This window comes from Phycodurus eques, chromosome 4 (genome assembly GCF_024500275.1).
Source record: "Phycodurus eques isolate BA_2022a chromosome 4, UOR_Pequ_1.1, whole genome shotgun sequence".
NCBI lineage: Eukaryota > Metazoa > Chordata > Actinopteri > Syngnathiformes > Syngnathidae > Phycodurus > Phycodurus eques.
In genome coordinates, this window is record NC_084528.1 from 32,818,730 (window position 1) to 32,845,336 (window position 26,607).

The 26,607-nt window shown below is 50.9% G+C and overlaps 2 protein-coding genes across 3 annotated transcripts in view; both read left to right on the forward strand.

Annotated features, from left to right (window-relative positions):
* The first annotated feature begins 1,862 nt into the window (after positions 1-1,862).
* ehd4 (EH-domain containing 4) lies at positions 1,863-15,521 on the forward strand. Of its 2 annotated transcripts, none has more exons than XM_061675397.1 (8): positions 1,863-2,439; positions 5,923-6,099; positions 7,788-7,885; positions 11,472-11,638; positions 11,700-11,833; positions 11,922-12,033; positions 12,509-12,673; positions 13,241-15,520. In XM_061675397.1, the coding sequence occupies exons 1-8, from the start codon at positions 2,210-2,212 to the stop codon at positions 13,796-13,798; spliced, it is 1,641 nt and encodes a 546-aa protein (XP_061531381.1). In that variant the 5' UTR covers positions 1,863-2,209; the 3' UTR covers positions 13,799-15,520. The 2 variants fall into 2 exon arrangements, with proteins under 2 accessions (XP_061531381.1, XP_061531382.1); XM_061675398.1 differs by lacking the exon at positions 1,863-2,439 and adding an exon at positions 2,988-3,060 and having other exon boundaries at positions 13,241-15,521.
* Positions 15,522-16,978: 1,457 nt separating this feature from the next.
* sptbn5 (spectrin, beta, non-erythrocytic 5) overlaps positions 16,979-26,607 on the forward strand; it is a 45,008-nt gene continuing 35,379 nt past the window's right edge. The window contains 15 exon segments of the mRNA XM_061675497.1: positions 16,979-17,092; positions 18,496-18,657; positions 19,651-19,767; positions 20,457-20,611; positions 20,690-20,918; positions 22,756-22,842; positions 22,925-23,032; positions 23,102-23,186; positions 24,070-24,203; positions 24,264-24,484; positions 24,560-24,698; positions 25,127-25,261; positions 25,343-25,431; positions 25,516-25,669; positions 25,741-25,944. Coding sequence (XP_061531481.1) covers positions 16,979-17,092; positions 18,496-18,657; positions 19,651-19,767; positions 20,457-20,611; positions 20,690-20,918; positions 22,756-22,842; positions 22,925-23,032; positions 23,102-23,186; positions 24,070-24,203; positions 24,264-24,484; positions 24,560-24,698; positions 25,127-25,261; positions 25,343-25,431; positions 25,516-25,669; positions 25,741-25,944 — 2,133 coding nt within the window.

The window sequence follows — 26,607 nt, forward strand, 5'->3', positions numbered from 1 at the left end:
TGTTGAAACTGTGCATAATGTTACAGTGGCTTTCAATAATCAAAGTACTTTTTAGGACTAAAACCTCTGCCTCGGTTTGGCGAACACTTAGGCCTACTACACTACTGTATTTCAATGCTGACCAGGACGGTGGAACTTGGAGAGAAAATATTTTTTTTTTAGGTGGTACTTGGTGTCAAACGTTTGAGAACTGCAGCCTGTACTGTAATTGCCTATAAATGCCACCAGATGGAGCCAAAGCATAAGCACAAATAATACAAATCGGTGTTTTTCAGCACATAACAGACGGCGGGTTCCCCCAAAAATGCCAAACCGCAAATACTTTTGGCTTGAGTGTATTCCGACGTGTGCGTTTCTAAGTTTACTAAGTGTGAGTGAACCGACTTGAAGTCTCGGGGCGGAATTTGTCACTTTGCACTCATTTCTGGGGACGTTTTGTTGTCTTTTATAATCGTGCTTTTGTTTTTGTTTGTTTTGACGGGCAACGCTTTTAAATTTCGCTCTTTCAAAATAAGAGAGACTCATTTCCGCTTCCGCCGATTAGCTCGGATGATCGGGGTTGCTTTCGCCTCGCTAGCGCCATCTGTCGAGTCGATGTACTGCCTATCTGTAGAATACATATGGCTATATTATTTTACGCCTGTTAGTCTCTTTATCCGGCCATCAGCAGCCAAAGTTTACGTGGCAGTTTGTCGTTCACTGTCGTTGTAATTTATTGTGAAAAAAAAGAGGAAATACAGATCAGGTTCGTCCATTTGGAAACTCACGAACAACTACCTTACATTACGTAATTTGACAACATATTCGGTAGAATGTTCATATTCATGACCTTATTTATTATAAATAACATTTATCTAGAAGCAAAATACCAGAAAATGAGGAAACGCGGTACAGAAAATGGATGGATGGATGAACTTAATGGCTTTGGAATGAACGTTGAGCAATTGAACCACCAGATGGCGCTGCTCTGAAGCGAAATGAGCCCTAAAGACGAAGAAGAGTCCAACTTTTCTCAACGAACATGACCAGAGCGGCGAAAAAGGGGTTAATTATGTTGTCATTGCGACAAAGAGAAACCGTGAAGCGGCGTCGCTGGTCTGTGATGTGATCATTACACACGTCAAGACACGTCCACGGTGAATATTTGTCGTTTTTAGCTGACATTACTGGAAAGGATTCCGTTCCATACGCACCGAATGTCAAGCAAAAAGTACGTACGCAAGACTTCTTGCGTAACTGTGTGCGTACCCTACGTTGCAAATGGGAAAATCACACCAACGACAAAGCATCGAGTGATGGTCCAACTTTTCCACCTCAAAAACTACTGACCAACATTCAAATACAGGAGCGTCATAGGCCCAAGGGCTCAGCAAAAACAAGGCAGGGATTTTGTATGAAGTACTGTTCTTACCATTTAATTGAAGAAAGTGTATTAGTCTATCGTAATTTACATACACATTGCCACAATATTAGGTACATGCGTGCAACCTAATAAAAGTATTTTTTTTAAACAGATTTTTTTTTTTGGTGGGTTCCACTTTTCAGTGCCATGGACCTGTTCTACTTAATATATATGAAGGTGTTTCTATTCTATTTCGCCCCCCCCCCCCCTACGAAGTATATTTAATATTTAGCCACCGTGACATTATGCACAGCTAGAACATGAACATTGCGTTTAAATATTGAAAAATCAAAACTGTTCTTAAATATTGACGCAATTAAAGTTACCTATTAAAATCGTTTTTGTTTTTTTCCCCCTATCTTCCCCTGTTCGTCCTGCAGAGGGCGAAAGGGGACGCCGAGACGTCTTTCGACAAGTTCTAACGGTTATGGATGATGTCAAAAGCGCCATGGCGAAAGTGTGTTTTCGGTCATGTCGTCACCGTGGTGACGTAACAGCGCTTCGATATTTTGGGGTGGGCGCATGCGAGCATTCCGAACACATCCACTGCGTTTCCGGAAACAGCGCCGTGTTGGGCTGAGGAGGGCGGTGCCCCTTCCGCCATCAGGTAGGCGCGGGCACAACGTGACAGAGGCGCCACTGTTCGTGTGCGCGCGCGTGCACAGGTGGCCAGTCGCTCGGAGTCGCTCGTAGCAGCGAGGAGGTCGCGGAAGTGGGGAAGTGGGGAAGTGGTCGTGGAAGTGGGGAAGTGGCCTGCTCTTCTTCCTCTTCTTGTTCTGTTTTTCTTTCGGTGCTCGGCGGGCGGCGATGTTCAGTTGGGTGAGGCAGGAGCAAGGCGGCCGCAACAAGGAGGGCGAGATGTACCAAACGGTGACCGAGGGTCTGCAGAGCCTCTACAGCAAGAAGCTGCTGCCGCTGGAGGAGACTTACCTCTTCCACGACTTCCACTCGCCCGCCCTGGAGCCGGCCGACTTCCAGAGCAAGCCCATGGTGCTGCTGGTGGGCCAGTACTCCACCGGGAAGACCACCTTCATCAGGTACGCCTCTTATTTCAGGATTAGGGTTAGGATTGGGCAAATTGCCGCGTTGCGAGTCGCCACGGCGAAGGATCTGAAACTCGGGGCTCGAGGCCGCGTTTGCTTCGACGAGATCTCCGACCTGGACGCGATTTGCGTCGCCCTCGGCGAAGAGGCGCGCGTCACGTGACCGCGATGCCCGTCTTCCACGCGCAGCTGCAAAAAAAAACTTCGACTTGCTTTCGGGGAATGCAAGTCGACTCTTCCCGCGGATTGTTTGGGCCTTTTGGCTTGCGACGCCCTCGTTTGTCTCCCACTTCCCGAAGGTCGCACGCGTGCACTCGACGGGACGCGACCGCTGCGTTGCACCTGACTGGCTCAAAGTGGATTTAGTGCACACGGCGGACTCGATGTGACGCGTTTGTAAACCGGACCTTACGGGAGCAGGACACCGTATAGAGTGGACCTGACTATCGACTGGGACACATTCTAGACAGTTCCACCCTGTGACACACTGACGCAAGCTGACTGACACACTGGAACCCGGCTACGACTATACATTGGAAACCGGATACGACTACACATCGGAGCAGCTTCTTGACTGGGACAAAGCGGACTTAAAAGTGGACATGACTATTACAGGTGCAAAAATGAATCAGTTCCTCGATTATCAAATGAATCGGCAACTATTTTGATCAGAGATTCCTCGTTTGCGTTCAGGGGCCACCCACGTTCGTCCCAATCCGATCTCTCGAGGGTCGGTCGGACCGGCGTAGTCACTCCTCATGAGCTATAAACAATGAGCATTCCAAATACAGTAGACTTCCTTCCGCCTAACCGACCTTTTGGAACTGAGGCTGTTGACTAACATTTTGCAACATTCAATGTATTAAAATATTTCCGCTATCAGTCAAATTGTATTCATCGAGCACTTTTAATGCAGAGAAATGCAAGTCAGTGGTTTACCTAATCACAATCTACCCCCGCCCCTCATCCACACACACACACACACACACGCGTCCGCAGCTAACGGAGCTAATGCTAATCACGTTCATGCTAACTGCGCTAATGCTAACGTATGTTACATGAGCACATTTTGTGACGCCGCCGAGCAAACTTTTGCGCGAGTATTTTCGTCGAGAAGAAACGCTACTTTGACTCCGTTACATTGAGCCACGTTCCGTTCCGCTCGCTACTTTGATTTCCAATCATCTATGATTGCTTTTGCAATCTACGTTCTGGTTGGTCAGAGAGCCTGGACGCTCAATGGGCGCTGTCACGTGACTCTGTTTCATCAATGGGCGATTATGGACAAAGTCACGATTATTTTGATTGATATTGAAATCATGATTAATGAACACGATTATTCATTGATTTCTAAACTTTGTATTTATTTAACTACCAAAACTCAACTTCAAATATAACTTAATAGAAAAACCAGAAAATAAGTTACTAGCAAGTCAAATAATATCCATCCAACCATTTTGTTCACCGCTTCTCCTCACGCGGGTCGCGGGCGTGCCGGAGCCAATCCCAGCCGTCATCGGGCAGGAGGCGGGGTACGCCCTCAACCGGTCGCCAGCCAATCGCAGGGCACACATAAACAAACAACCATTCGCACTCGCATTCACACCTACGGGCAATTTAGAGTCTCCAATTCATGCGTGTTTTTGGGATGTGGGAGGAAACCGGAGCGCCCGGAGAAAAGCCACGCAGGCACGGGGAGAACACGCAAACTCCACACAGGCGGGGCCGGGGATTGAACCCGCAACCTCACAACTCTGAGGCAGACGCGCTAACCAGTCGTCCGCCGTAAAATAATATAATAACTGAATAAGTAAAAAAAAACATAAATACAAATAAATACAGCCATGGCTAAAAACTTTGGCATGCCTGTCTATTATATATATATATATTTATTTAAAAAAAAAAAATCCTTCTCGCAATATTGTGGCATTTAACAAATAGAATGAATGTTGTTAATCCTAATTGACCTAAAACGAGAACATTTTAGTCTGATTTCATGTCAGACATTTGGGGGGGAAAAAGCGTTCAGAGTCACGGCTTTGTATAAAAAGACACAATCTGCTGTTCCCGCTGTGCGCATTTTGGCCTCTCGGGGGCAGTGTGGTACGATGCGTGCATGGAGCTGCGTATTACGGTCAGCTAAAAAAAGAGTAGAAGAAGACAGTTGCAATAAAACTTGATTAAACTTGTTTTTAAAAGATTAGAAATAATACATGCCCGTGAGTATTGTTACTGTGTGTGTCTGCGTGTGTTACTATGGCGTTTGTGTGCGACTATTCGTTATTTGACGGTAAATGTGATCTAATGCTAATGTTAGCTAGCCCGTCAATAGGGTTTTCCATCGACTGTTCGCATAAACTGGCGATTTCTAAAACGGCGTGTCTTGCATTTCAATTTCAGAGTGAGTGATTGTTTATTTTTTTTATCTTTTTGCGTGTTTAGTTTTACAGTGAACGCCAACTGGGGTGTCGATAAACGTCTTCAAGCACGCTCAGGGAAGGCAGAAGAACACGCAACACCGGGTGCGTTCAGGGTGCCTTTACAACGCGGGAACTTGCATACGCAACCCGCGCCGTGGCACATGAATCGTTTTTTGGTGATCGCGAGAAGCCAAAATCGAAATCGCAATGAAATTTTGATCGATCGCCAAGCCCTAGGAACAAAGTTTTCAAAACCTAAATAATTATTTGGAGATCATTGCAGTCATATGATTGTCAAGTAACAGCATTCTTACTTGAGTACAATTTGTGGCTCGACTGGGACACAGAAAGTGAAATGTTTTTTGCCGACTAAGCGGAGGAATCCCATCCGTGTGCGCGTGTTAACATTTTTGCACACCAGCTGCAGAGAAATATGAGCTGCTGTTGTATTGTGCGCGTGCGGCCCCACCCTGTTGCGAGGAATGCTGCGAATCGTGGGAACCAGAAGGATTACGAGGAGCGGCGCGAACACGGGCACCGGCTTGTCGACGTCACGCACGGCGACGAAGCGTCACGGGTCGCGTCACCTGCCTACAAGATGGCCGCTAAACTGATTGCTTATCCTATTGTCGGCGCGCTAGCCGTAGGGAAGCTAGCGTAACGTTCGGGTGTTCGGCAGCTTGTGGGAAAACGCGGCCGACGACCCGACCCGCCGGCGTACTCCGGGACTGCGCGCTGAAGACTGATAGGAGACGCGCGCTGGTACACGTTACGCGAGTTGTGTCAGAAAGGTTCCAGGACCGGCCACTTCGGTGGTGCCTCGAGATACGAGTACGACCGAGGTTGAGTAGCTATCTGTTTTGCGTGGAAAAAGGCAAGAATGTTTTGATTTCATCGCATTTATTCAAGGAATTCCTCCTGGCCGGGTTGGTTTTCGAGCCGGAGGCGGTCCGAAATGAGGCAAAGGCAGCCAGCCGCCGCCGAGTTTGATTTATTTTTATTTTTTTTTTGCTTTCGTTGGGAATGTTTAACTGACAGGAAGCTTCTCTGCCGGCAGGTATCTTCTGGAGCAGGACTTCCCGGGCATGCGGATCGGACCCGAGCCCACCACGGACGGCTTCATCGCGGTGATGCACGGCGACAGCGAGGGCGTCGTCCCCGGCAACGCCCTGGTGGTGGACCCCAAGAAGCCCTTCAGGAAGCTCAACGCCTTCGGAAACTCCTTCCTCAACAGGTAACCGCCGCGCCGTCGCCATGACAACGTACAGGGAGCGAGCCGTGGGGTCGGTACCCGGCCTTCAGCGAAGTCTTAGCCGACTCGGTTCGTTTCTTGATGCCACCGCTGTCATCTTGCAAATATACAAAAACGCGATATAACAATCAATCCTTAGCTTAGAAAATGACAAAACACCAACACATAAAATAAAATGCGTCATATTCAATGATTATTAAATGTATTAATGCAGTGGTTCTGCAACGTTTTACACCAAGTACCACCTAAAAACAAATTTGGCTCTCCCAGTACCACCATAACGACCAACGTTCAAAGAGAAACAAATAGACTATTGAGAATAAATGAATACAATTTCGTGGAACAAATATGAGAATTTAGCTTGTAAACTTAGGCCAGTGTTTGTGATAGTGTAGAGGCCAGGTGTGAAGGCCTCGCTGGCCCTGACCGCTCAGCACAGAATGTGACATCATCACCGTGCGTCGTCGCCTCTCAGCGTTTACATCGCAGCCAAGATGGCCATCTTGTGCCACCGAGGGCCCACCGAGGGCCCCCGCCACAATAAGCTATTGTCGCCATTGTTTCCAGGGGGAAGTGTTTGTGCGTCACACGCAGCCGCATAGCGCTCTTGCTTTTTCCCGCCTGCCAGCCCGCCGCTCGATTTATGGTCGATACGTGATTTACGGTCGACGCGCGAGGTGAGCGGGAGTTCACAACATTTGTGCCCCCCAACAGCTGTGTAGTAAAAATAAGCATTAATAAACATTTACGTTATTAAGAGTCCTGTCATATTTGTAGCATTAACATAGCAATTTGTTACCACAGACTTGGTGAGTGGTAATGCATTTATTTATTTTTGCTCATTTTTTAATTAATTTCTTATCATCAAATAGTTTGGTGAAAAAATGAAAAAGTAAAATTCATAATTGTACGTCATTTTTACATGACATGATTAATTGTTTGTCATTATAATTCAATTAATTAGCATTTACCATTAGCACCAATAAACCGTGTAACTACACTCAATGCTAACGCTAACGTCACACCCGTACCTTAGTTGCCATGGTAACAACAATCTCCTCATTGCTAGCCAGTGTAGCATTAGCTTCCCAAATTGTTTATAAAGTTCTGTTTTTGAATGAGCATTGTCGGACCGTTTTAATGAAAAGGATGAAAGAATGCTCATTTAATTGCTAGCGTTAAAGCTAACAAAGCACCACAGGTGTTTTTCAATTTATAATATCCAAATGTCCGGCGGGGTCACAAAATCATCACTCTTTTTTTCGTTTGTATCGGTGCCTAACACAAATTGGACATCAGTTAGCTAACAATCAGAATCAGAATCGTCTTTTTCGACGGCCAATTGACAGAGAACACTTTTGTGACGTAACGACATTGAGAAAAACAGTCAGTGAGCAGTAAAGGCTTGCTAGTTGTCTGGTAATGCCGGTACAATGTTTTTTGGTTTTTTTTGACAATTGTGCCAAAAGATGAGAATCGGAATCAGAATCGTCTTTATTTGCCAAGTATGTCCAAAAAACACACAAGGAATTTGTCTCCGGTAGTCGCGTATGCAGTTTAAAGTGACGAGTAGCGCGACAATCTGGGACAATGTCGATTGTGCACATGTTGCAGATACTCCTCACAAGCTAAGGAAGCTAAGCTAACAAATGATTTGCTTGTGTGTTCAGGTTTATCTGCTCTCAGATGCCCAATCAGGTTCTGCAGAGCATCAGCATCATCGACACGCCGGGGATTCTCTCCGGAGAGAAGCAGCGCATCAGCAGAGGTGGCCGCCGTCTTTCGGTCTCATCTTTCGCGTCGTCTCCGTCACAACGCCCCTCAACATTTCTTTTTTCGCTTTCAAAAAAACAACTGCAGCTGCAACAAAATGCTAAATAGCCAACATAAAACACGAAAAAGCAAAAATTAGGATGATTTATTATTTGATTAATAACAATAAATACATTATTGCGGGCGGCGTGGCTCGGAAGGTAAAAGTAGGAGGGTCGCCGGTTGTCGCCATCGGCCGAGAAGGTCGCGGCCGTCGTGCCCCCGGGCGAGACGCTTCACCCGCATTGCCCGCGTAGGAATGCGCTTGGATGTTCGGCGGTGGTCGGAGACGACCTGCCCGCGCGGATTGCCGCGCCCGACGGTTGACGGCGCGCCGACCGACCGGCTTCGGACTCCAGATGTTACGTCTCTGGACCTTTTCGAGCAGGACCCCTGCACTCTTGCGCGTGTTCGATCCGCGTGCTCGTTTGTTGCGAGCTATGTCTTTACGCTCTCGCGCGCCACGGGAATTGGCCAACCCGCACGCTTAGGTCGTTAAATAAGGGAAAGGAATTGACGCAAACAAGGTAGCGATTGATTCGACGCGAATCCGTACCCGGTAGTCTCATCTGAAGTCGGAGTCAATTCGTGCCAATTTCGGTGCCCATCCCTCCACACAGGACGGGGAGCTGGGAAACGGGCGGTACGAAAAGGCTTTGTGCGTGCTTTCACGCAGCCACGCGGAAGCCGATGCCATCGGGGCAAAAAATGACTTGTTGTACACGGACGGTCCTCTTACACGCGGACCATGTTTTGTCCCCTCGGTACCTCTCACGCACAATAGCAACATTTGGCTACCGAGTCCAAACGGACTGGCTGCGTGCTGCTCTCTGGACTTGATGACATCATCGGTTCTAGGTCTCGGCCAGACGGGTGGAGTCGTGGGGGTGGGGGGGCGTTCCTTTCACTTCCTGCCATCTGCAAACATTTAGCGGCGGTCAGCTGAATTGCACGCGCGCGCGCGCACACGCACGCACACACACGCACGCACGGACGCACGCACGCATACTGATGTCATTCAGTCATTGCGTGTGTATTAAGTATGTATTTCGTCAAAGGGAGTCTTTGGTCATCGATGATTTCCAAGCCTTCAAATTGGCAACTCGAGTCCAGTCATGTGACTCGAGGCGCCCAACTCTGCTATGACTCTTAAGAGTGATGACATCACAAGTTTAAACACGTTTCTGAGTCGGAGACATTTGACTCTCGCGTCTCATGTCGCCGTGCCGCCCGCCGCAAGATCCGCGTCCGCGTCCTGATTGACACAGGATGCGTTTCAGTGGCGACAAACATGCCATTTAAGTGGGCGTGTGTGTGTGTGTGTGTGTGTGTTTTCGTTCTTTCTTGTATCAACACGCATTGACAGCTGACACATGATTTGGTTTCACCGCTGCTGGAAAGAGGAAGCGGGATTGTTGGACTGAAGGCATTTCCTGTTTAATAAAAAAAAAAAAAAAAAAAAGGGGGAAATGGAACCTGTGAAGTCATCACTCGGCATCCTGTAATAGACACACACACACACACACACACACACACAAACTTGAAGCCCCAGATGACACCAGAGGGCGTCGTCTTTGTCACGTCCGTAATTTATTGATGAAGAAGAGACACTCAAACACGTCAGGGTGGCCACGGCCCGGGGCGCTCAAATCGTTTGCACCCGCCCTAACCGACCCCAAATGCTGGAAATGTTCGCGTCTGTGCAAAAGTGTTGTCTAGTTTAGGGTTCTGGGGGTCAAAAGATGACCCCGACTTGTGAGGGACCCGAAGGTAGCGCGGTGGGAGATGGAAAGGGGACGTGCGGGGGGTGTTTAGGGGACCAAGTGAGGAAAATGTGGGGGAGTTGAGGGGAAAAGGTGAAAGCGTCCGCTGCCCGCCTCACGCCTAATTTTGTTCTTTCGAAATGCTTGCCATTTCTCAGACAATTTGAAATTCTGCTCCATAGCAACATGAAGTAGATGCACACGATGAACTTCCACGGGCCGCATGAAATGATATCGTGGGCCCGTATTTTGTCTATTTCGACCTCCATAGCGGACTCTCTAACATGGACTTGGTGTCAAAGTGTCAATTTCATTTCAAATAACGCCTTGTTTCTGTCCCGTGAGTGTGCGGACGAGGCCCCTCTGACAGCTACTTGTGTTTGAGCCACTTTTGAATCCGCTTTGTCTGCATTTGGCTAAGACCGCCCCCTTTCCTCTGATTGGTTGCCGCCGTGTAGACGAGCACGTGTTAGGCGGAGATCTTCGCTAGTGACGTCGATGAGCTCGAGAAATTCCGATCCGCTGATTTCGGGTCTCTCGGCGGAAAAACGTCTGCAACTCAGGAATGCGAGGACGATTGCAATTCATAGTTCACGTCGACTGAGGCACCACGGAGAAAATATGACATCCCAAATACTCGAAAAAAGTTTTTTTTAAAAAAATATGTCCGCTTTAAGGCATCGAGGTCACGGATGAGCTTTTAACGGCAGAAGGTGCGGGACATTTGGTCGCGGTGTCGAGGGCCCCCGCTAGGACGTTTGTACGTTCGCCCCTCGCAACGTCACCGTTCACTTGACTTGACTTGACTGCATCGCTAATTTACAAAAATATCCTACTTATGTCGTTGATTATTCGCCGTATCGTAGGATTTTGTGATTATTTTTCCACACGCACTGTTACTGGAGACTCGCATCGCAATAAACGCCAGCCAGGAGCAAAGTGTGCGTAAAAGACAGGAATCATTTGACATTTATGGAACGCTAAAGTGCAAGCGGTTTAAGCGAGATCGTCTGAGACCGGCCACCCGCGCAGCTGCTGCAACCGTCGCTTTGCAGAACCAAAGAATTTCTGCACAAACGGTCAGAAACCGTGCCAGGGAAGCTCGTCTTCGTCGTCGTCGTCGTCGTAAGCGACTGGAGCGGGCGAAGGCTCACATCCGATGGCGTCTGGCACGTCGCAGACGTGTTCTCTTCACGGACGAATCCCGGTTTTCACCGTTCAGGGCGGACGGCGGGTGAGCGGTTTGCTGACGTCAACGTTGCGGATCGAGTGGCCCGTGCTGGCGGTGGCGGCGTATGTTACGGGCATCGAACACGGGTGCATTTTATCGCCGGCCTTTCGAACGCACGCAGATACCGTGACGAGATCCTGAGGCCGATTGTCGTGCCGTCCGTCCACGACCGCCACCTCGTTTTGCAGCGTGATCATGCAAGGATCTGCGCGCAATTCCCGGAAGCTGGAAAGATCCCGGTCCTCGCGCGGCCAGCATACTCCCCGGACACGTCACCCATCAACCAAAGTGTTGCGTTTATATTTTTGCTCGGTGTATTTTGGTATGAAGCTTTAAAATGTATCCAAATAATCCGATCAATATTTTGGTTGCTACTTAGTGGATTTGGTCGATTGCGAGGGCGGTCTGGAACGTAACCCCGACCCTGAACGAGGGACGACTGAACTTTCGTGAGATCCGGGAACATTTTGGGGTGTGGTCGCCAGCGCTGAACAGACTGTCACCTTTTAGTTCCACGAAGTAAACGTTCCTTCGACATTTGGGTTCAGGTTACGACTTTGCCGAGGTTCTGCGTTGGTTTGGTGAGCGAGTGGACAGAATCATCCTGCTGTTCGACGCCCACAAACTGGACATCTCGGACGAGTTCTCCGAGGCCATCCGAGCCCTCAAAGGACAAGACGACAAGATCAGGGTGGTCCTCAACAAGGCGGACCAGGTCGGCATTCCCCCGCGTCTTGCCCTCTTAACACCTTCCTCACTTGGTCCTGTGGTTGCAGGTGGACACGCAGCAGCTGATGCGCGTGTACGGTGCCCTCATGTGGTCCCTGGGAAAAGTGATCAACACTCCGGAGGTGGTGCGGGTTTATCTGGGTTCCTTCTGGGCCAAACCGCTGCAGAACACGGAGAACAGGTCCGGTCCGGTCCTGTCCGGCGTGTCCGTAACCGGCGTCGTCACGTGAGCCATCGGAAGCTTCACGCCGCCTTTGTCTCGTCCTCAGACGTCTCTTTGAGGCCGAGTCGCAGGACCTCTTCCGGGACATCCAGAGTCTTCCGAGGAACGCGGCGCTCCGGAAACTCAACGACCTCATCAAGCGGGCCAGGCTGGCAAAGGTACAGGAAGTGACGTATGGATGTCGGCGGGAGGAAGTCACGTTGCCTGAATGTGCTGTTACCACACCCCGCTCAACTGTCAATCAAAGAGCACTTCTACGAGCTGGAAAAATGCATCTTTCTTATACGCATAACTATGTTTGAGCCGGAAAAAAAAAAAATATATAGATAGAAATACATAAGCGCTTAAAAATATACCCCACCGATATTCCCGTGAAAACAAACGTGGGGCGAGCAGATGCATTATCGGCGCGTTCCCGCTCTTCGTCTCCCGGCGGCCGCCGCTGCTTCTATTTGCGTCGTGATGGATGGGCCGCTTCCTTCCTCTATCCCACCGTGCGCCGGGAGGACGTTCCCGCCTGCGGATAATCCTCGGCCGGCGCCGCCCGGTCGCCGCCGCCTCGCAGGGCGATGAACCTTGACCCCGCGCGGGCTCGCCGGCGTTGACGCTGGTCGTGTGGTCCGCCCGCCGCAGGTGCACGCGTACATCATCAGCCACCTGAAGAAGGAGATGCCGTCGCTGTTCGGCCGGGAGAAGAAGAAGGAGGAGCTCATCGTGAGGCTGCCGGAGATCTACGCCGTCCTGCAGAGGGAGCACCACATCAGTCCTGGAGACTTCCCCAACGTCACCAAGATGCAGGTGCGTACGATGATGACATTGATATTTCTTGTCACCCCCGCAAATATTCCGACGTGTGTGTGTGTGTGTGTGTGTGTGTGTGTGTGTGTGTATATATATATATATATATATATATATATATATATATGCATATCCCTCACGAATAGAGGGGGTCCACTGTAATGGCATTTGAGTTCATTTCAATTGGTAAAATGGATTTGATATGCAGTCATGGAAACAAATCTTCTATTGTTCACTTTCTTGTTCATTTGAATGCCTGCTACCGCAAAAGAAGAAGAATATCAAGAATATGAGAAAAATGCAGCTGAGTCCAGAAGACGTTTTGTGCAGTTTGATGTGCTTAAGCTTAATTACAATATTCAATATGATTTTGGTTCCTGTCAAGAAAACCACGGAAACTGGCTCGACATCAGATCTTGAACTATTTTGTTGTCGTCCTTGTATTTGTCCAAACAAATGTTCCTTTAGTTGTAGCAGGCATTCAAAATGAAAGTCAAGGAGAGGAGTCCGCTCTCCTCCTTTTTTTGCACGAGCGCATGGGTGAGGCTGTGCGGGCGTGTCTTCCAGGACATGCTGCAGCACTACGACTTCAGCAAGTTCCCGTCGCTGAAGATGAAGCTGATCGAGTCGGTGGACAAGATGCTGGCGTCCAAGATCGCCGGGCTGATGGCGATGATCCGCGAGGAGGAGTCCAAGGCGCCGCCCGCCATGGTCTCGGGCGGCGCCTTCGAGGGCGCCCAGGACGGGCCCTTCGGCCGCGGCTACGGCGAGGGCGTCGGCGCCGGCGCCGACGCCGAGGACTGGATCGTGAGCCGGGACAAGCACCGCTACGACGAGATCTTCTACACGCTCATGCCCGTCAACGGCAAGATCAGCGGCGTCAACGCCAAGAAGGAGATGATGAACTCGCGGCTGCCCAACACGGTGCTGGGGAAAATCTGGAAGCTGGCCGACTGCGACCAGGACGGCAGCCTGGACGACGAGGAGTTCGCGCTGGCTCAGCACCTCATCAAGGTCAAACTGGAGGGATACGAGCTGCCCGCCGAACTGCCCCCGCACCTGGTGCCCCCCGCCCACCGCAAGCACCCCGACGCCGAGGCCGAGTACAACCACGACCGAGACTAGACGCTCGCGCGCTCAAAAGCGCTTGCCGACTGATGCTAACGAACATATCACACGTGCTTTTTATTTGCTACGCTAATCACACAAATTTGGCGGTTTTCGGCTTTTCGCCGCGAACCTCAAAGCATTCGCCGTTTTGCTGATTTCTGGGGGGAACCTATCGTCTGCCATTCGCTGAAAATCTCGCTTAGTCACTGTTTCGGTGCTCGGACCAAAGCCGCGTCTCATATAAAAATAGTGCGTCGGCGCCACGTGGTGGCATCTCTGTGCCGGGGGGCTGTTGAAGTGGGTCGAGGAGCTTCATTTCGACAAAAATAGTGCTTTGCCACCATCTTGTGGCATCTGCAGGCAATTGCAGTACAGGATAACCTTTTTAGGGGCGCTTCAATTGCTCGCGACTTTTTGCTATGACGTGAGCGTCGTTTAGTTAGGCCGAAGCTTTGCCGCCATCTTGTGGCATCTATAAGCAATTAACTCCTTCACGCAGACATTTTCCCTATTTCGCCAGCCGTTTTTAGAGCATCTTTCAAGACTCGCACAACACGGTGTTCTGCAACAATATCAACACCGAAAAAAAGTTTGGTCCGAGCTTTTTCCCTTCTTTAGTCATAAGCAGTACAACATGAGTTGGTTTCACCAAGAGTGGCGAGAGCAAGCTTTTTGCGGGGGGGGCCGAGCCGAGCAGAACAAGTGGCTTTGAAGCTGCGGTTTTTTTTTTGCTCTTTTGACACCTCAAACTCTAAAACAAGAAAAACAAGATTGAGGACGGACTTTGTACGGCCAACTCGGAATCGATTTACAGATGTCCAAATCGCAAATGCGCGTGAGCGAATGCCGACTGACCGCGTGGCCGCAGTTGAACGTCAGCGGCGTTTTGACCACATCCGCCATTGGTTCTTTGAATTGCATCCTCATTTGTCACCATCACACTTTCTCCTAGCAACTGCGACACGTACCGTTTCATACCGTTTCTGCCATAGCTATACGTACGTCGGTCGAGTTTGAGGCGCCCAAACTTGTGCGACTCCCGTGTTAGCATTTCTTGCGCTCGGTCATCGAAGCAACAAAAAGCTGCGATTCGCCGCCTAATCTTCCTCTTCCGCTTAAAAGCTGCGCTGATCTGAAATCCCAAGTGATGCGCCGGCGCCATCTGCTGGCCTGGCTTCGTCATTTCCGTGGTATACAAACCGGAATTGCGTCGGTCGTTAGCTCCTTGTTATCGAACAGCAAGTTGTGCAAAAAGTATCGAAACATTGAACAGTTTGACGTGCATTCGAAAGTTTACTCGAGATCAAATTACGTTGACCTGTAAAGGGAGAAAGAAGTTCACTTGGAAATGTTAACAGGTTCTTGCATCAATTCCACGCCGTTGCTCCAAATGACACCCTTTTTGCGAGTTGTGTTAAGTGTCGCCCTGATGATTTCCTGTCCATTTCACTTTTATTTGAAGACTCCAATGGATTTTAGCGCCTCCCCCTCCTTTTTGATTTTGTCTTCTGCCCATGAAGAGACCGCCGCCTCTCGGAGTTCTTTGAGGAAGTGCATTCATCACGTTCGTGCCTTCTCGCTGCCTCTGGGCATCCTTTCAGAGTAAAAGCTCGGCGATGTACGCAGTAAGAGATTTGATGGCGTGAAATAAAATGTCAAATCTTTACTCGCCTGACTCAATTAGCGTCTTGTGTTCATTTGCTAGCGTGCTTCCAGTACGCGTGTGCGGATGTTGGATTTGTTTTCCATCCATCCATCCATCCATCCGTCTTTCACACCGCTTATCTTCACGCGGGTCGCGGGCGTGCCGGAGCCCGTCCCGGCCGTCTTCGGGCGAGAGGCGGGGTACGCCCCGAACCGCTCGCCAGCCAATCGCAGGGCACATAGAAACAAACGCCCGCTCACACGTGTTCACACCTACGGGCAATTTAAGTCGTCAATCAACCTAGCACGAATGTTTTTGGGATGCGGGAGAAAACCCGCGCAAGCATACAAACTCCACGCAGCTGAGGCTGGATTTGAACCCGGAACCGCGGAACTGTGAGGCAGATGTGCTAACCAGTCGGTCACCGGGCCGCCCTGCGTTTGTTTTGTCCAATCGCATTTCAGCATCGATGTGTCGCTACGTCATATGGAACGTCAACTGGAGTATCAACGGGACTTTTTCGTCCTCGCGCTGGCATCGTTTTCTCGTCCTCTGATTGGTTGGGGCGTAACCGCTCGACTAGCAAAACATGTCGGTCGCCGTCTGCACACGTGAATACTTTGAATAATCAGCATCTCTGGTGACCGTGATATATTTTGTCGTAAGCATTTTTTTTGCCGCGGTCGCGCTTGCGTGGCTTTTCCCTGGGCGCTCCGGCGTCCTCCCGCATGAAGAGCGTCTGTCATGTAATGCGTGTTCAGGAGTTAGACGGTGTCGGTGTTTGAACTTTGACCCTCAGGTGTGTGCTTGTGCCGTCAGGTGATGCTGGCGGTGCTGTAAATGGATGCAAAGGTCTCACTCGCACGCAGTCAGTCACTCGATGCTTCCATCTTTGGCTAGTTTGTGCTGTCGGAGGAAAAGGTAGGAATGTTTGTTTTTGCAGGTTCTGCTCAGCTTCTGCTCCCGGTTGCGCTTGCAGTTTGACCTGCGCTACTTGTTGGCGATGTTTCTCTTTGGTGTTTCACTTGTGATTCAACTTGAATTTCTTGAGCTTTTCCCGAAAGTTCTACATAAGGCTCTACCTGTGCTAGATGTTGTCCTCCTTGAGGTTCAACTTGGGGTTACAGTTCTATTTGTGCTTCTATTAGACATTCATTCTTGAGGTTCTTGTGGTTCTACACACAAGTAATGTTTGAATTGAGGTTACAGCTGTGGTTCTATTTCAGGTTCTACGTGGAAAGTGTGTAATGGTTGTGAAAGACTGTGTGTGTGTGTGTCAGAGGTGAACATGTAGAATTTGTAAATAGGACAATGGTGACATTCCTCAAGGAAGTGTACTTGTCCCTTTTATAGTCTCTCTTATAGACGGCAGGTCTTGTCGAGGTGTGCGTGAGGAATGTTTACAGGCTCGTAATGTCGGTGAAAGTGCGTGCTCAGCACCAATCTGGTGACAGCGGGAGGTCAGCTGACAGCTCAAAGCACCTGACAGTCATCGTCCGATCACCAATATCAAGCAATAATGCGGTTTAGGACCAGCGCGACCGATCGGGATGGAGGGCGACGAGGATGGTGCCGGACGGGTCCGAGAACTTCAGCAGCAGAGGATGACGGTCCAGAAGAAAACCTTCACCAAGTGGATCAACAGCGTCTTTGCCAAGAACCAGGTCTCTCGCACGCACGCACACGTACTGGAGCCCATCCCAGCTATCTTCGGGCAGGAGGCGGGGTACACCCTGAACCGATTGCCAGCCAATCGCAGGGCACAGACAAACAAACAACCATCCGCACTCACATCCACACCCACGAGCAATTTAGAGTCTTCAATCAACCTACCATGCATCCCAACCTACCGCCCGTGTGGAGTTTGCATGTTCTCCCCGTCGTGCCTGCGTGGCTTTTCTCCGGTTTCCTCCCGCATCCCAAGAACATGCATGGTAGGTTGATTGAAGACTCTAAATTGCGCGTGGGTGTGAATGTGAATGTTTTTTTTTTTTTTTTTCCTATGTGCCCTGCGATTGGCTGGTGACCAGTTCAGGGTGTACCCCGCCTCCTGCCCGAAGATAGCTGGGATGGGCTCCAGCGCGTCCGTGACCCGCGTGATGATAAAGCGGTACAGGAAATGGATGGATGGCTATATATATATACACGCTGATGTATGACATGATCGAGATTATTATTATTAGCATAAATTGATTTGCATTAACACGTACAAATACCTGAGCATTACATGCTTTTGCATTACATACATTAGTGTTACTTTAGCATGACAATCCCACTGGTGTTCTAGGCAAGACACGCGCTGCTCCAATATGATTGGCTGCTGTATCCCGGGAGAACACGCCCTACTGCTTCCTGATGGGAAAAGAAGTATGTGGCGAAGTGTGGTGGCGTTATTATGAATCCCACTAACTCTAACTCTAACCCATCCTAAATCACCTTAAGTAGCCCTAACGCTAACCATAACAGACTTCTTGTTTTTATTTTGTACAAAGTGGTAGATATTTGGAATGGTCGTATCGTTTCATCTACGTAGTTTGCCCTTCCTGCGATCCGGGAGCCAATCACGTTGCGGTGGGCGTGCCCTGCCTCCGACACGAGTGGGATTCCAAAAACGCGCCTTTGAGATGTGTTTAGCTTTTAGCGTACACGCGTGCCAACAGGAAGTTGTGTAACACTGGCAGGAAGTGTGGCCGCGGCGGCCTCTCGTAGGATGACCTCTGACCGCCTCGACTCGGCTCAACTTCCTGTTGGACTCTTCGGGGAACATTCCGCACTTTATGTTGAAAGGAAACGTCAAAGCATGTCAAACTAATTGTCAACATGTTCAACTGCAGATATTAGCATCCTGGCTAACCTTGACTAATATCAAAATTGACGTCATTCATTTGTGTGTGTGTGCGCACGTGTTGTGTGTTTCGAGTGTTTGTATGTGTGCGCGTGTATGTGCGTGTATTTATGTTTGTGTGTATATACGTGTGCGTGTGTGCGTATGTGTGTGTGTGTGTGTGTGCGCGTGTGTGTGTGTGTGTGTGTGTGCGCGTGTGTTTGCGCGCGTGTTCAGGAGAAGGCAGAGCTGACGGACGTGTACACGGAGCTGAAGAGCGGCGTGGTTCTGATCCGCTTGCTGGAGCTCATCTCCGGCAAGACGCTGGCGCCGCCCAGCCGCCGCCGGCTCAGGGTCCACTTCCTGGAGAACAATGGCATCGCCATCAACTTCCTGAGAAGCAAGGTGACTTCCTGCTTGTCACCAATCACACCTGACACACACACACACACCCACACCCACACCCACACCCACCACCACCACCACCACCACCACCACCTCCTCCTCCTCCTCCTCCTCCTCCTCCTCCTCAGCAGCTCAATTGTGTATTTTATGATTGGCGTCGGGTCGCTGATGGTGTACTGGTCCACTCGGCTGACTTTGGTGCGGGTGACGGTGTGAATGTGAGTGCGAATGGTCGTCCGTGTCTATATGTGCCCTCCGACTGACTGGCGACCAGTTCAGGGTGTAGTCCGCCTTTCGCCCGAAGTCAGCTGGGATAGGCTCCGGCGTGTTCTTGAACTTGATATCCTAACTTGATGTCGTCTAACGTTCTCTGACTTGATATTCTGTAACTTCATGTTTTCCCAAACTTGATATATATATATATTTTTTTAAACTTGAGTTTTTTTTTTTCTTACTTGACCTTCTTGGAATTTGAGCGGTGTTGAAAATGGATGGATGATTGGCGTCATCATGTGGTCACTTTTAGAATTACATCAGCATAATCTTAGTTTGTCTCAGTGAGTTTTTTTGTCTTGACATACGCTTCATACCCCCGCCGCTAGATGGCGATAGTAAACTTCACATCATCTGGTCACCAATTTTTCTTCGGAAGAAGCCTAAATTTTCGGTGTTTTTTGTGGGGCTGAAACAGATGAATTGCGTTTCCATCCATTTTAATGAGGAAGAATTATTTGAGATATGAATCAATATATATTCATATTCAATATGAATATTGATCATCAATTGGCACCCACCCTGAAAAGGTTTGTAGTTGTCTTTCAATGCCACACGATGGCGCCAAAGCAATATTTTTTATACTAGACACGGCTTTGGGATTCCTTGTATAACGAACCTGATGACCCTTTATCAACTCTGTGAAGTTTCTAATAGTAGTGTGTGTGTGTGTGCGTGTGTGCGTGTGTGCGTGTGTGCGTGCGTGCGTGCGTGCGCGAGGTGCGAGTGGACGCGATCGGTCCCGAGAACGTGGTTGACGGGGACCGCACGCTGATCCTGGGCCTGCTGTGGATCATCATCCTCAGGTTCCAGATAGGGAACATCAACCTGGAAGAGGTACAGTCGCACCGCCGCTTTCTTTTCCTTTTTTTGTCCGAGGCCGCGGTTCCACGATCGACTTTGCGGCCGCGCGTCCCTGCCGAGGTGTTCCGGACACGTCCCGCCGTGAGGAAGACGAGCGACGCCCGTCTCCGGCCCGGGAACGCCTCGGGATCCCCCCGAAGAACCGGGCGAAGCGGCTAGGGAGAGGGAAGCGTGGTCTTCTCCGCTTAAGCCGCCGTCTCTGCCACCCAATAAGCAATAATCAAACAATTGTACGAAATAGCGCCAAAGACAAAGTCTTCGATGAGAAGCAGATTTCAAACCGCAAATGTTTCGAACACTAGACAGAAAACAACGGAACAAACAATCGAAACTACACGAGAGTAGAAATGAGCACTAAAAATGGCAAAACGGGAAATGCTTCCGTGAGAGAGGCGAAACGTGGCGGAGAAAAAGCACACGGTGGGACGGGGCAAACAACAAAGTGTCAACGATATTCCGCGGCGAGATCTTTCCGGCAATTATGAACCTCGCCAATCATCTTGCACAGCAGGTGGGCGCCACAGGCTCCGCCCATCCACTCAAGCAAAACCAGAAAGAGATCGGCAAACGGCAGCAAAGATCAGGACCCTGTGCTTTCTTTTCTTTTCTTTTCTTTTCCTTTCCTTTCCTTTCCTGTTTGTTTACTTGTGCGTGTGCGGCAGGGCTCGGGTTCGAGCAGCGCCCGCGTGTCGGCGAGAGAAGCTTTGTTGATTTGGTGTCAGAGGAAGACGTCCGGATACGGCGGAGTTGATGTCCAGGATTTCTCCTGCAGCTGGAGAGACGGACTCGCATTCAACGCACTCATACACGCGCACAGGTCCTACACGCGCGCGCACGCACACGCACTCCGCCTCGCACGCAAGCAAGCCCGCGCTCACGCCCGTCCTCTCCTCAGGCCCGACCTGCTGGACTTCGCCGGTCTCCGCGGCGACGACCCCCGCGCGAACCTCCGGCAGGCCTTCGGCGTGGCCGAGCGCTCGCTGGGCATCTTGCCGCTGCTGGAGGCGGACGACATCGCCGTCCCGCGGCCCGACGAGAAGTCCGTCATGACCTACGTTTCGCTTTTCTACCATCACTTCTCCAGGGTCAAACACGAGCAGACCGGGCAGAAGAGGATCGCCAAGGTGACCGCTTCCGTCCTCCAGGGGGCGCCAGAACAGACACTATAACATTATTTCCACAGATATGAATAGGTAGCCGGGCCGCGCCCCTTTCGAGCTCCGTGCCTACCGCGACAAAGTCGTCAGTGCATTTCGTGCGCGTGGACGGCAAGAAACCCCCCAAAAAACAAAAGGACGCCAGCACATCGTGCCGCGTGCGGTTGCGTACAACGCTTGCGAAATGAGCAAGCGGTGTCTTGCTCATTTCAATGTCCACGCATCCATCGCCTTTGATGGGAACGACGACCTCCCCGACACGGCCGCCACGAGCGCGCGCCGGCGTGCCGTGTCGTCACGTCCGCGGTTATTCCTACGCAGTTAATTCGCGGGAGAGAGGGACCTGGCTGGACCGACAATCGCGAAAATCTGCAGATACTTGACGCCCGTTGCGATTGCGTCGAGAATTTTTGGAGGACTTTCTTTAGTGCTTCCCGACCTCCGAGGGGGGGCGCGCTACCCGGCGGGCCTCCCGGGGTGCATTGGCGGTGGATTCGCCCAAGATCCGCGGGTGCTGGGGTGGTGCCGGCCGCACCGCGGCGAGTCATTGTCATGATTGTTTTTAATAACGGAAGACACAAATTGGACCCTAGTGAGGAAATTGGAAGGATGAATGGACAAACTTGATCGTCGCTATTCTTGACTCGTCCAAGTCTTGCATTGAAACTTTGTCTCCAAGGGGCAACAGGACTCTTCCATTTTATCTTTAATCATCAAAGACACAATCGTCAAGACAGCAAGCGTTTTCAAAAGTTGTTCAAACCGAATTTTCACAAGTCTCGACATGTCTTGACTAGTCCGAGCCCCCCATTGACACTCTTGTCCCCAGGGGGGAGCACGACGCACTTTTATTGTACTATTATTATTATTATTTATTATTATTATTATTATTTATCAAAGACACAAAAAGTTTGAATGGTTTTTAGATCTAATCTGTCGCCTATCCCGACCAGTCACCTTTGTGTGTTTGCGGCCCTCTCCTGGTGGAAAAGAGAATGACACCTACATCGTCTGCGTGCACCGCTGCTGTTTGCCGCCACATACACACAGTGCAGTGACGTCACGTAATCCGTCGGCCAATGTGGATTAACGCGGGATTAGAGTCGCAAAATCACCTGCAGGTAGAAGTGCAGCACACACACACACGAGTCATCTCAGACGAGACAACGGCTTCGAAAGTGATAAGCGATCCTCGCTTCTTCGACGTCACCGTTTCATGGCGAGCGTGTCTTTGTGGGCGGGGCTTGGATATTTAGCCAATCGGGTGGTTTGCAGCAGCGGGACGCCGGAGAAGACGACGTACTCGAGAGTCGAGAGGTGTCGGCGGGTGTGCCGTGAGGTCGGGGGGGCCCGGGGGGTCCATAATGTCAGCGGGGGGCCGCCTCAGTGCATTATGGGTAAAGAGGACGTACAGACGAGAGACGTCCACATGGAGCCTGCCCAAGGTTTGTTCAACCCCGTTTCCCACTCAAATTCCGGGAAGGTCTAGTTAGGGAAAAAAAATCAAGTTTGGGAAAACACGAAGTTACTGAATATCAAGTCAGCGCACATTTGACAACTTCAAGTTAGAACATCATGTTCGGAGTTTAAATGGGAGAGCATAAAATTAAAGAACATTAAGTTAGAGGATATCAAGTGAAAGAACGTCAACTTTGAAAACATGTTGGATCATCAAGTTGGAGAACATTACATTCGAGAATCTCACATTCGAAAACGAAGTAGAGCTAATTAAGTTGGAGAACGTTATGTCGGAGCACATAAAATTAGAGAAAATGAAATGAACTGGTGGCCTGTCGCTGATCAGATTGTGGGCATGCTGATGGATCTGGACGCCATGAAGGTCCATTATGACAAGATGGTGTCCGAGCTTCTGCGCTGGATCCGCGGGACGGTAAGAAGAAGAAGAAGAGCAACATGAAGACGACGACTTTGGATTCCGGAGATTCTAAAAAACGAATCATGAACGGTTGCAGGTGCTGCGCCTCAACGACAGAACTTTTCCCAACTCGGTGAAAGAGCTCCAGGTCCTGATGGTGGGCTTCAAGACCTTCAGGATGCAGGAGAAACCGCCCAAATATCAGGTGAGCAGTCAGATGCTTCGGGAAACCTTTGGACAAACGTCAACTTCCTCTCCCGTCACTCTTCTTCAGGAACGTGGAGCCATCGAAGCTCACTTGTTCAGTCTGAAGACTCAGCTGGCGGCCAGCAACCAGAAAGCCTACACACCACCTGAAGGTACGCACACAAACTTGCAATTCGGTAGAGGAGACTCACAAAAAAGTCTCAAGACGCCAGGCCTGAAAAGACGCAGCAAGTCTGCCATCTTGGTTTGCAGCGGCCATTTTGGTGCCATTTCCAAGGGTTCTTCAAAGACCATCAAGCGGTTTGATGACCCTTGGTACCACGCCATGGATTTTTATTTCTTTTTTTGGGCGAATTTAACCCCCGAAGCCAGTTCAATTTAGCAACCTGAAATTTGGTAGACATGTCTATCATGGGCGACCGGTTAGAGCGTCAGCCTCACAGTTCTGAGGAGCCGGGTTCAATCCCCGGCCCCGCCTGTGTGGCGTTTGCGTGTTCTCCCCGTGCCCGCGTGGCTTTTCTCCGGGCACATCCCCAAAACATCCGTGCAGTGGAGACTCTAAATTGCCCGTAGGCGTGACTGTGAGCGCGAATGGTTGTTTGTTTGTATGTGCCCTGCGATGGGCTAGCGACCGGTTGAGGGCGTGCCCCGCCTCCTGCCCGATGACAGCCGGGATAGGCTCCGGCAAGCCCGCGACCCGCGTGAGGAGAAGCGGCTCAGGAAATGGATGGACGGATGTCTATCGTGTGTGAAAAAGCCATGCTTGGAAAGACAGAGGAAGTCAGCCGCTTCGGTTTGAACTGGCCGTGTTACCGTCACTTAGCGTTTCCGAAGACGAATTTGCTACCCAATCGGAATCCTGTCCAGCAGACCAAGGGCTTGCGCTAAATTGTGTGTGGGTGATCGGTAAAGTTTGATAGCACTTGCAAAGTCTCGAGGACATGCCTGAAGTTTTCTATGTACATTTTAAGTGAACTCTAGCGAGTGACTGTCCAGGAAGTCCAACATGTTTTGCGCCGTGTGTTCTTCGCGAAGGCAAAACCCTCCGTGACATCGAGAAAGGTTGGACTCTTCTGGAAAAAGCGGAACACAAGCGCGAAGGAGCCCTGCAAGAGGCGCTCCTGCGCTTAGAGAACCTGGAACAGCTGGCCCAGACGTTCGGCAGAAAGGTAAACGAGATGGAATCTGACGAGATGTCGAGCAGATGTTAAGGAGATGTCGATGACCAGGCCGCCCTGAGGGCGGGCTACGTCGAGGACACGCTGCGCCTGATCCGCCGCCAAGATTTTGCCGGTCTGAACACCCTTGAGGAGGCTCAGGCGGCCACCGGGCGCCTGGAGGCGCTCGCCGCCGACGCGCAAGCCAGGGAGCCCCGCTTCGCCGCCCTGCGAGACATGGCCGACGCCATCCGGAGAGGAAACTACCACGGCAAGGAGCTCGTCAGCAGGAGGTGAGCCGGACCGCGCCTCCACGGGGCCCCCGAGCGAGCTGGCGCTGAGTTGCCGCATGTGTGCGTGCTTTCCAGGGAGGAGGAGATCGGCGGCGCATGGAAGGATCTTCTGCAGCAGCTGCAGCAACAGAGGGGGCTGCTGGGAAATGTCATCTCCACTCTCAGTGTCCTCCGAGACATCGACGTCATCTCCCAGGAACTCGAAGACCTTCACGTGTGTGCAACGAACAAACTTTGTCGATTGTTGCGGACCAAACCCCAGAATTTGACAAACTGACCCTTAAAATGTTTACAATGGCCTGTATTGATACTTTAAACCCTAAATGTACCACAAACTGTGATCCCATCCCAAAACATTGCAATATCATTTGAAACTCATCTTACGACATTGGACGTCAAAACATTCCGCTGACAACCCGGGCTAAACTTTGCTCCTCCCCAGCATGCAGAGATCTTACTTTTGAACATTTTAGGCGGGTGTCAATTGCTTGCTGATTTTCGCTATTAGCGTCAGGACTCTACTTCCTCGATACCGATTATTTCCCGATACTTCCGGCTTTGGCGCTATCTGCTGACATTTTAGGGCGTTACGATGAGCGACTGTCTTCCGGGTTTGACAAATGGTGACTCGGTTGCTCGCAGGTCCAGGCGTCCTCCTCCGAGTTGGGCAAAGAGTTGACGGAGGCGCAGTCTCTCCTCCAGAAGCACCGCCTCCTGGAAGCGCAAATTTCAGCCCACGGCGACACCATCAGCACCGTCAGCGCCTCGGCCCTCAAAGTGTGTCCTTCGTCAGATAAGAGGTCACGACGAGGCGATCGTTTGACACTCAAACCTGCTTGCTGGCGTTACCTCTTCCAGGGAAACGTGACGGACGGTCGTGAGATTGAGAGCAGAGTGAGAGCTCTGCGTAGTCGGTACACGGCTTTGGTGTCACACAGCGGCAGCAGGTCGCGCACGCACGCACGCACGCACGCACTGCTCGTGGTCCATCAACTTCCTCTTTGAACTTGCCACTTCCCGTGTGCCCGCAGGAGGCGCCGTCTGTCGGCCGTGTTGGTTCTCTTTCAGTTCTTCCACGACTGCGACGAGTTGAAGGCGTGGCTTCGCGAGCGCCAAATGCAGCTGCAGGCCGCCGCGCTCGGACGCGACGTCGATCACGTGACAATGGCGCTGCACAAGCACAAGGTGACCAACACACACACAGACGCATGCGAAATTTGGCTCGCTCCGAATCGGATGTGCGTGCGTGTGTTTAGGCATTGGAGGCGGAGCTTCACTCTCAGGAGCGCGCGTACGATCGTGCGTCGCGCCACGGTGAGCACATCGCCGCCGAGCAGAGCCCGGACGAGCGGCGACGCGTCAACAAACGCATCGAAACTTTGAGCAAACTCTGGATGCGAGTCAACGCTGACGCCGGCGCGCGAAGGCAGAGACTGGACGCCGCCTCGGCCATCAAACAAGTACGTGACGAGTACACGCAAACCACACGCGTGAACGGCAACGTAAACAACAAATGTGAAACGCGTAAACAGCACGCGTATCGACAACAACGCGAAACCCTTCTTTGGAGATTGCCTTGCTGGAGTGACGGGGGGGCGACGTTCATCCCCGATTGAATCCGACTTTGCAGATGCGTGGGAAGTTTCGAGACGAAGACGATCGCGAAGAGCCTTTGGACGGTGCAGGCGTACCGGTCGGGGCGACCTCCTGTGGTCGGCGCCGTGGCGGAAGTGAAGAGAGTGATGCCGCAGCCGAGTCCTTTACTGAAGATATTGGTTTTGTTGGGGCTGCAGTGGATAAAACCTTTGCTGGGGACGGCGGTCCTTTTGTTGTCGTCGCGGCCGCCGAGGCCGCGTCCTTTGCTGGACGCTTTGCCGGGTTGTCGAGGGAAGGGGCTTCTCGCTCGCTCCTCGCTTCGCTCTGTGACAACACAGAATCGCGTTCAGGCCAATGTTGCCACTTCAGAGCGCGGAGGAAGTTTTCCGACAGTCGCCTCACTTCCACCTCTGTTCAGGTGCGGGCGTCTCCCTTCGAACAGATCGTCTCGATGCCAAAACCGATGAAAGGTCGGTGCGGGCGGCGTGGGATCAGTTCCCACCCGGTGACGGTGCGAACGAGAGTGC

What these genes read in the sequence shown, in the direction of transcription:
- ehd4 (XM_061675397.1), top strand. Translation starts at nt 2,210, where the DNA reads ATGTTCAGTTGGGTGAGGCAGGAGCAAGGCGGCCGCAACAAGGAGGGC. An exon ending in CTGCAGAACACGGAGAACAG is followed by an intron (nt 11,834 to 11,921) that starts GTCCGGTCCGGT and finishes TCTCGTCCTCAG; the next exon opens with ACGTCTCTTTGAGGCCGAGT. An exon ending in CCAACGTCACCAAGATGCAG is followed by an intron (nt 12,674 to 13,240) that starts GTGCGTACGATG and finishes CGTGTCTTCCAG; the next exon opens with GACATGCTGCAGCACTACGA.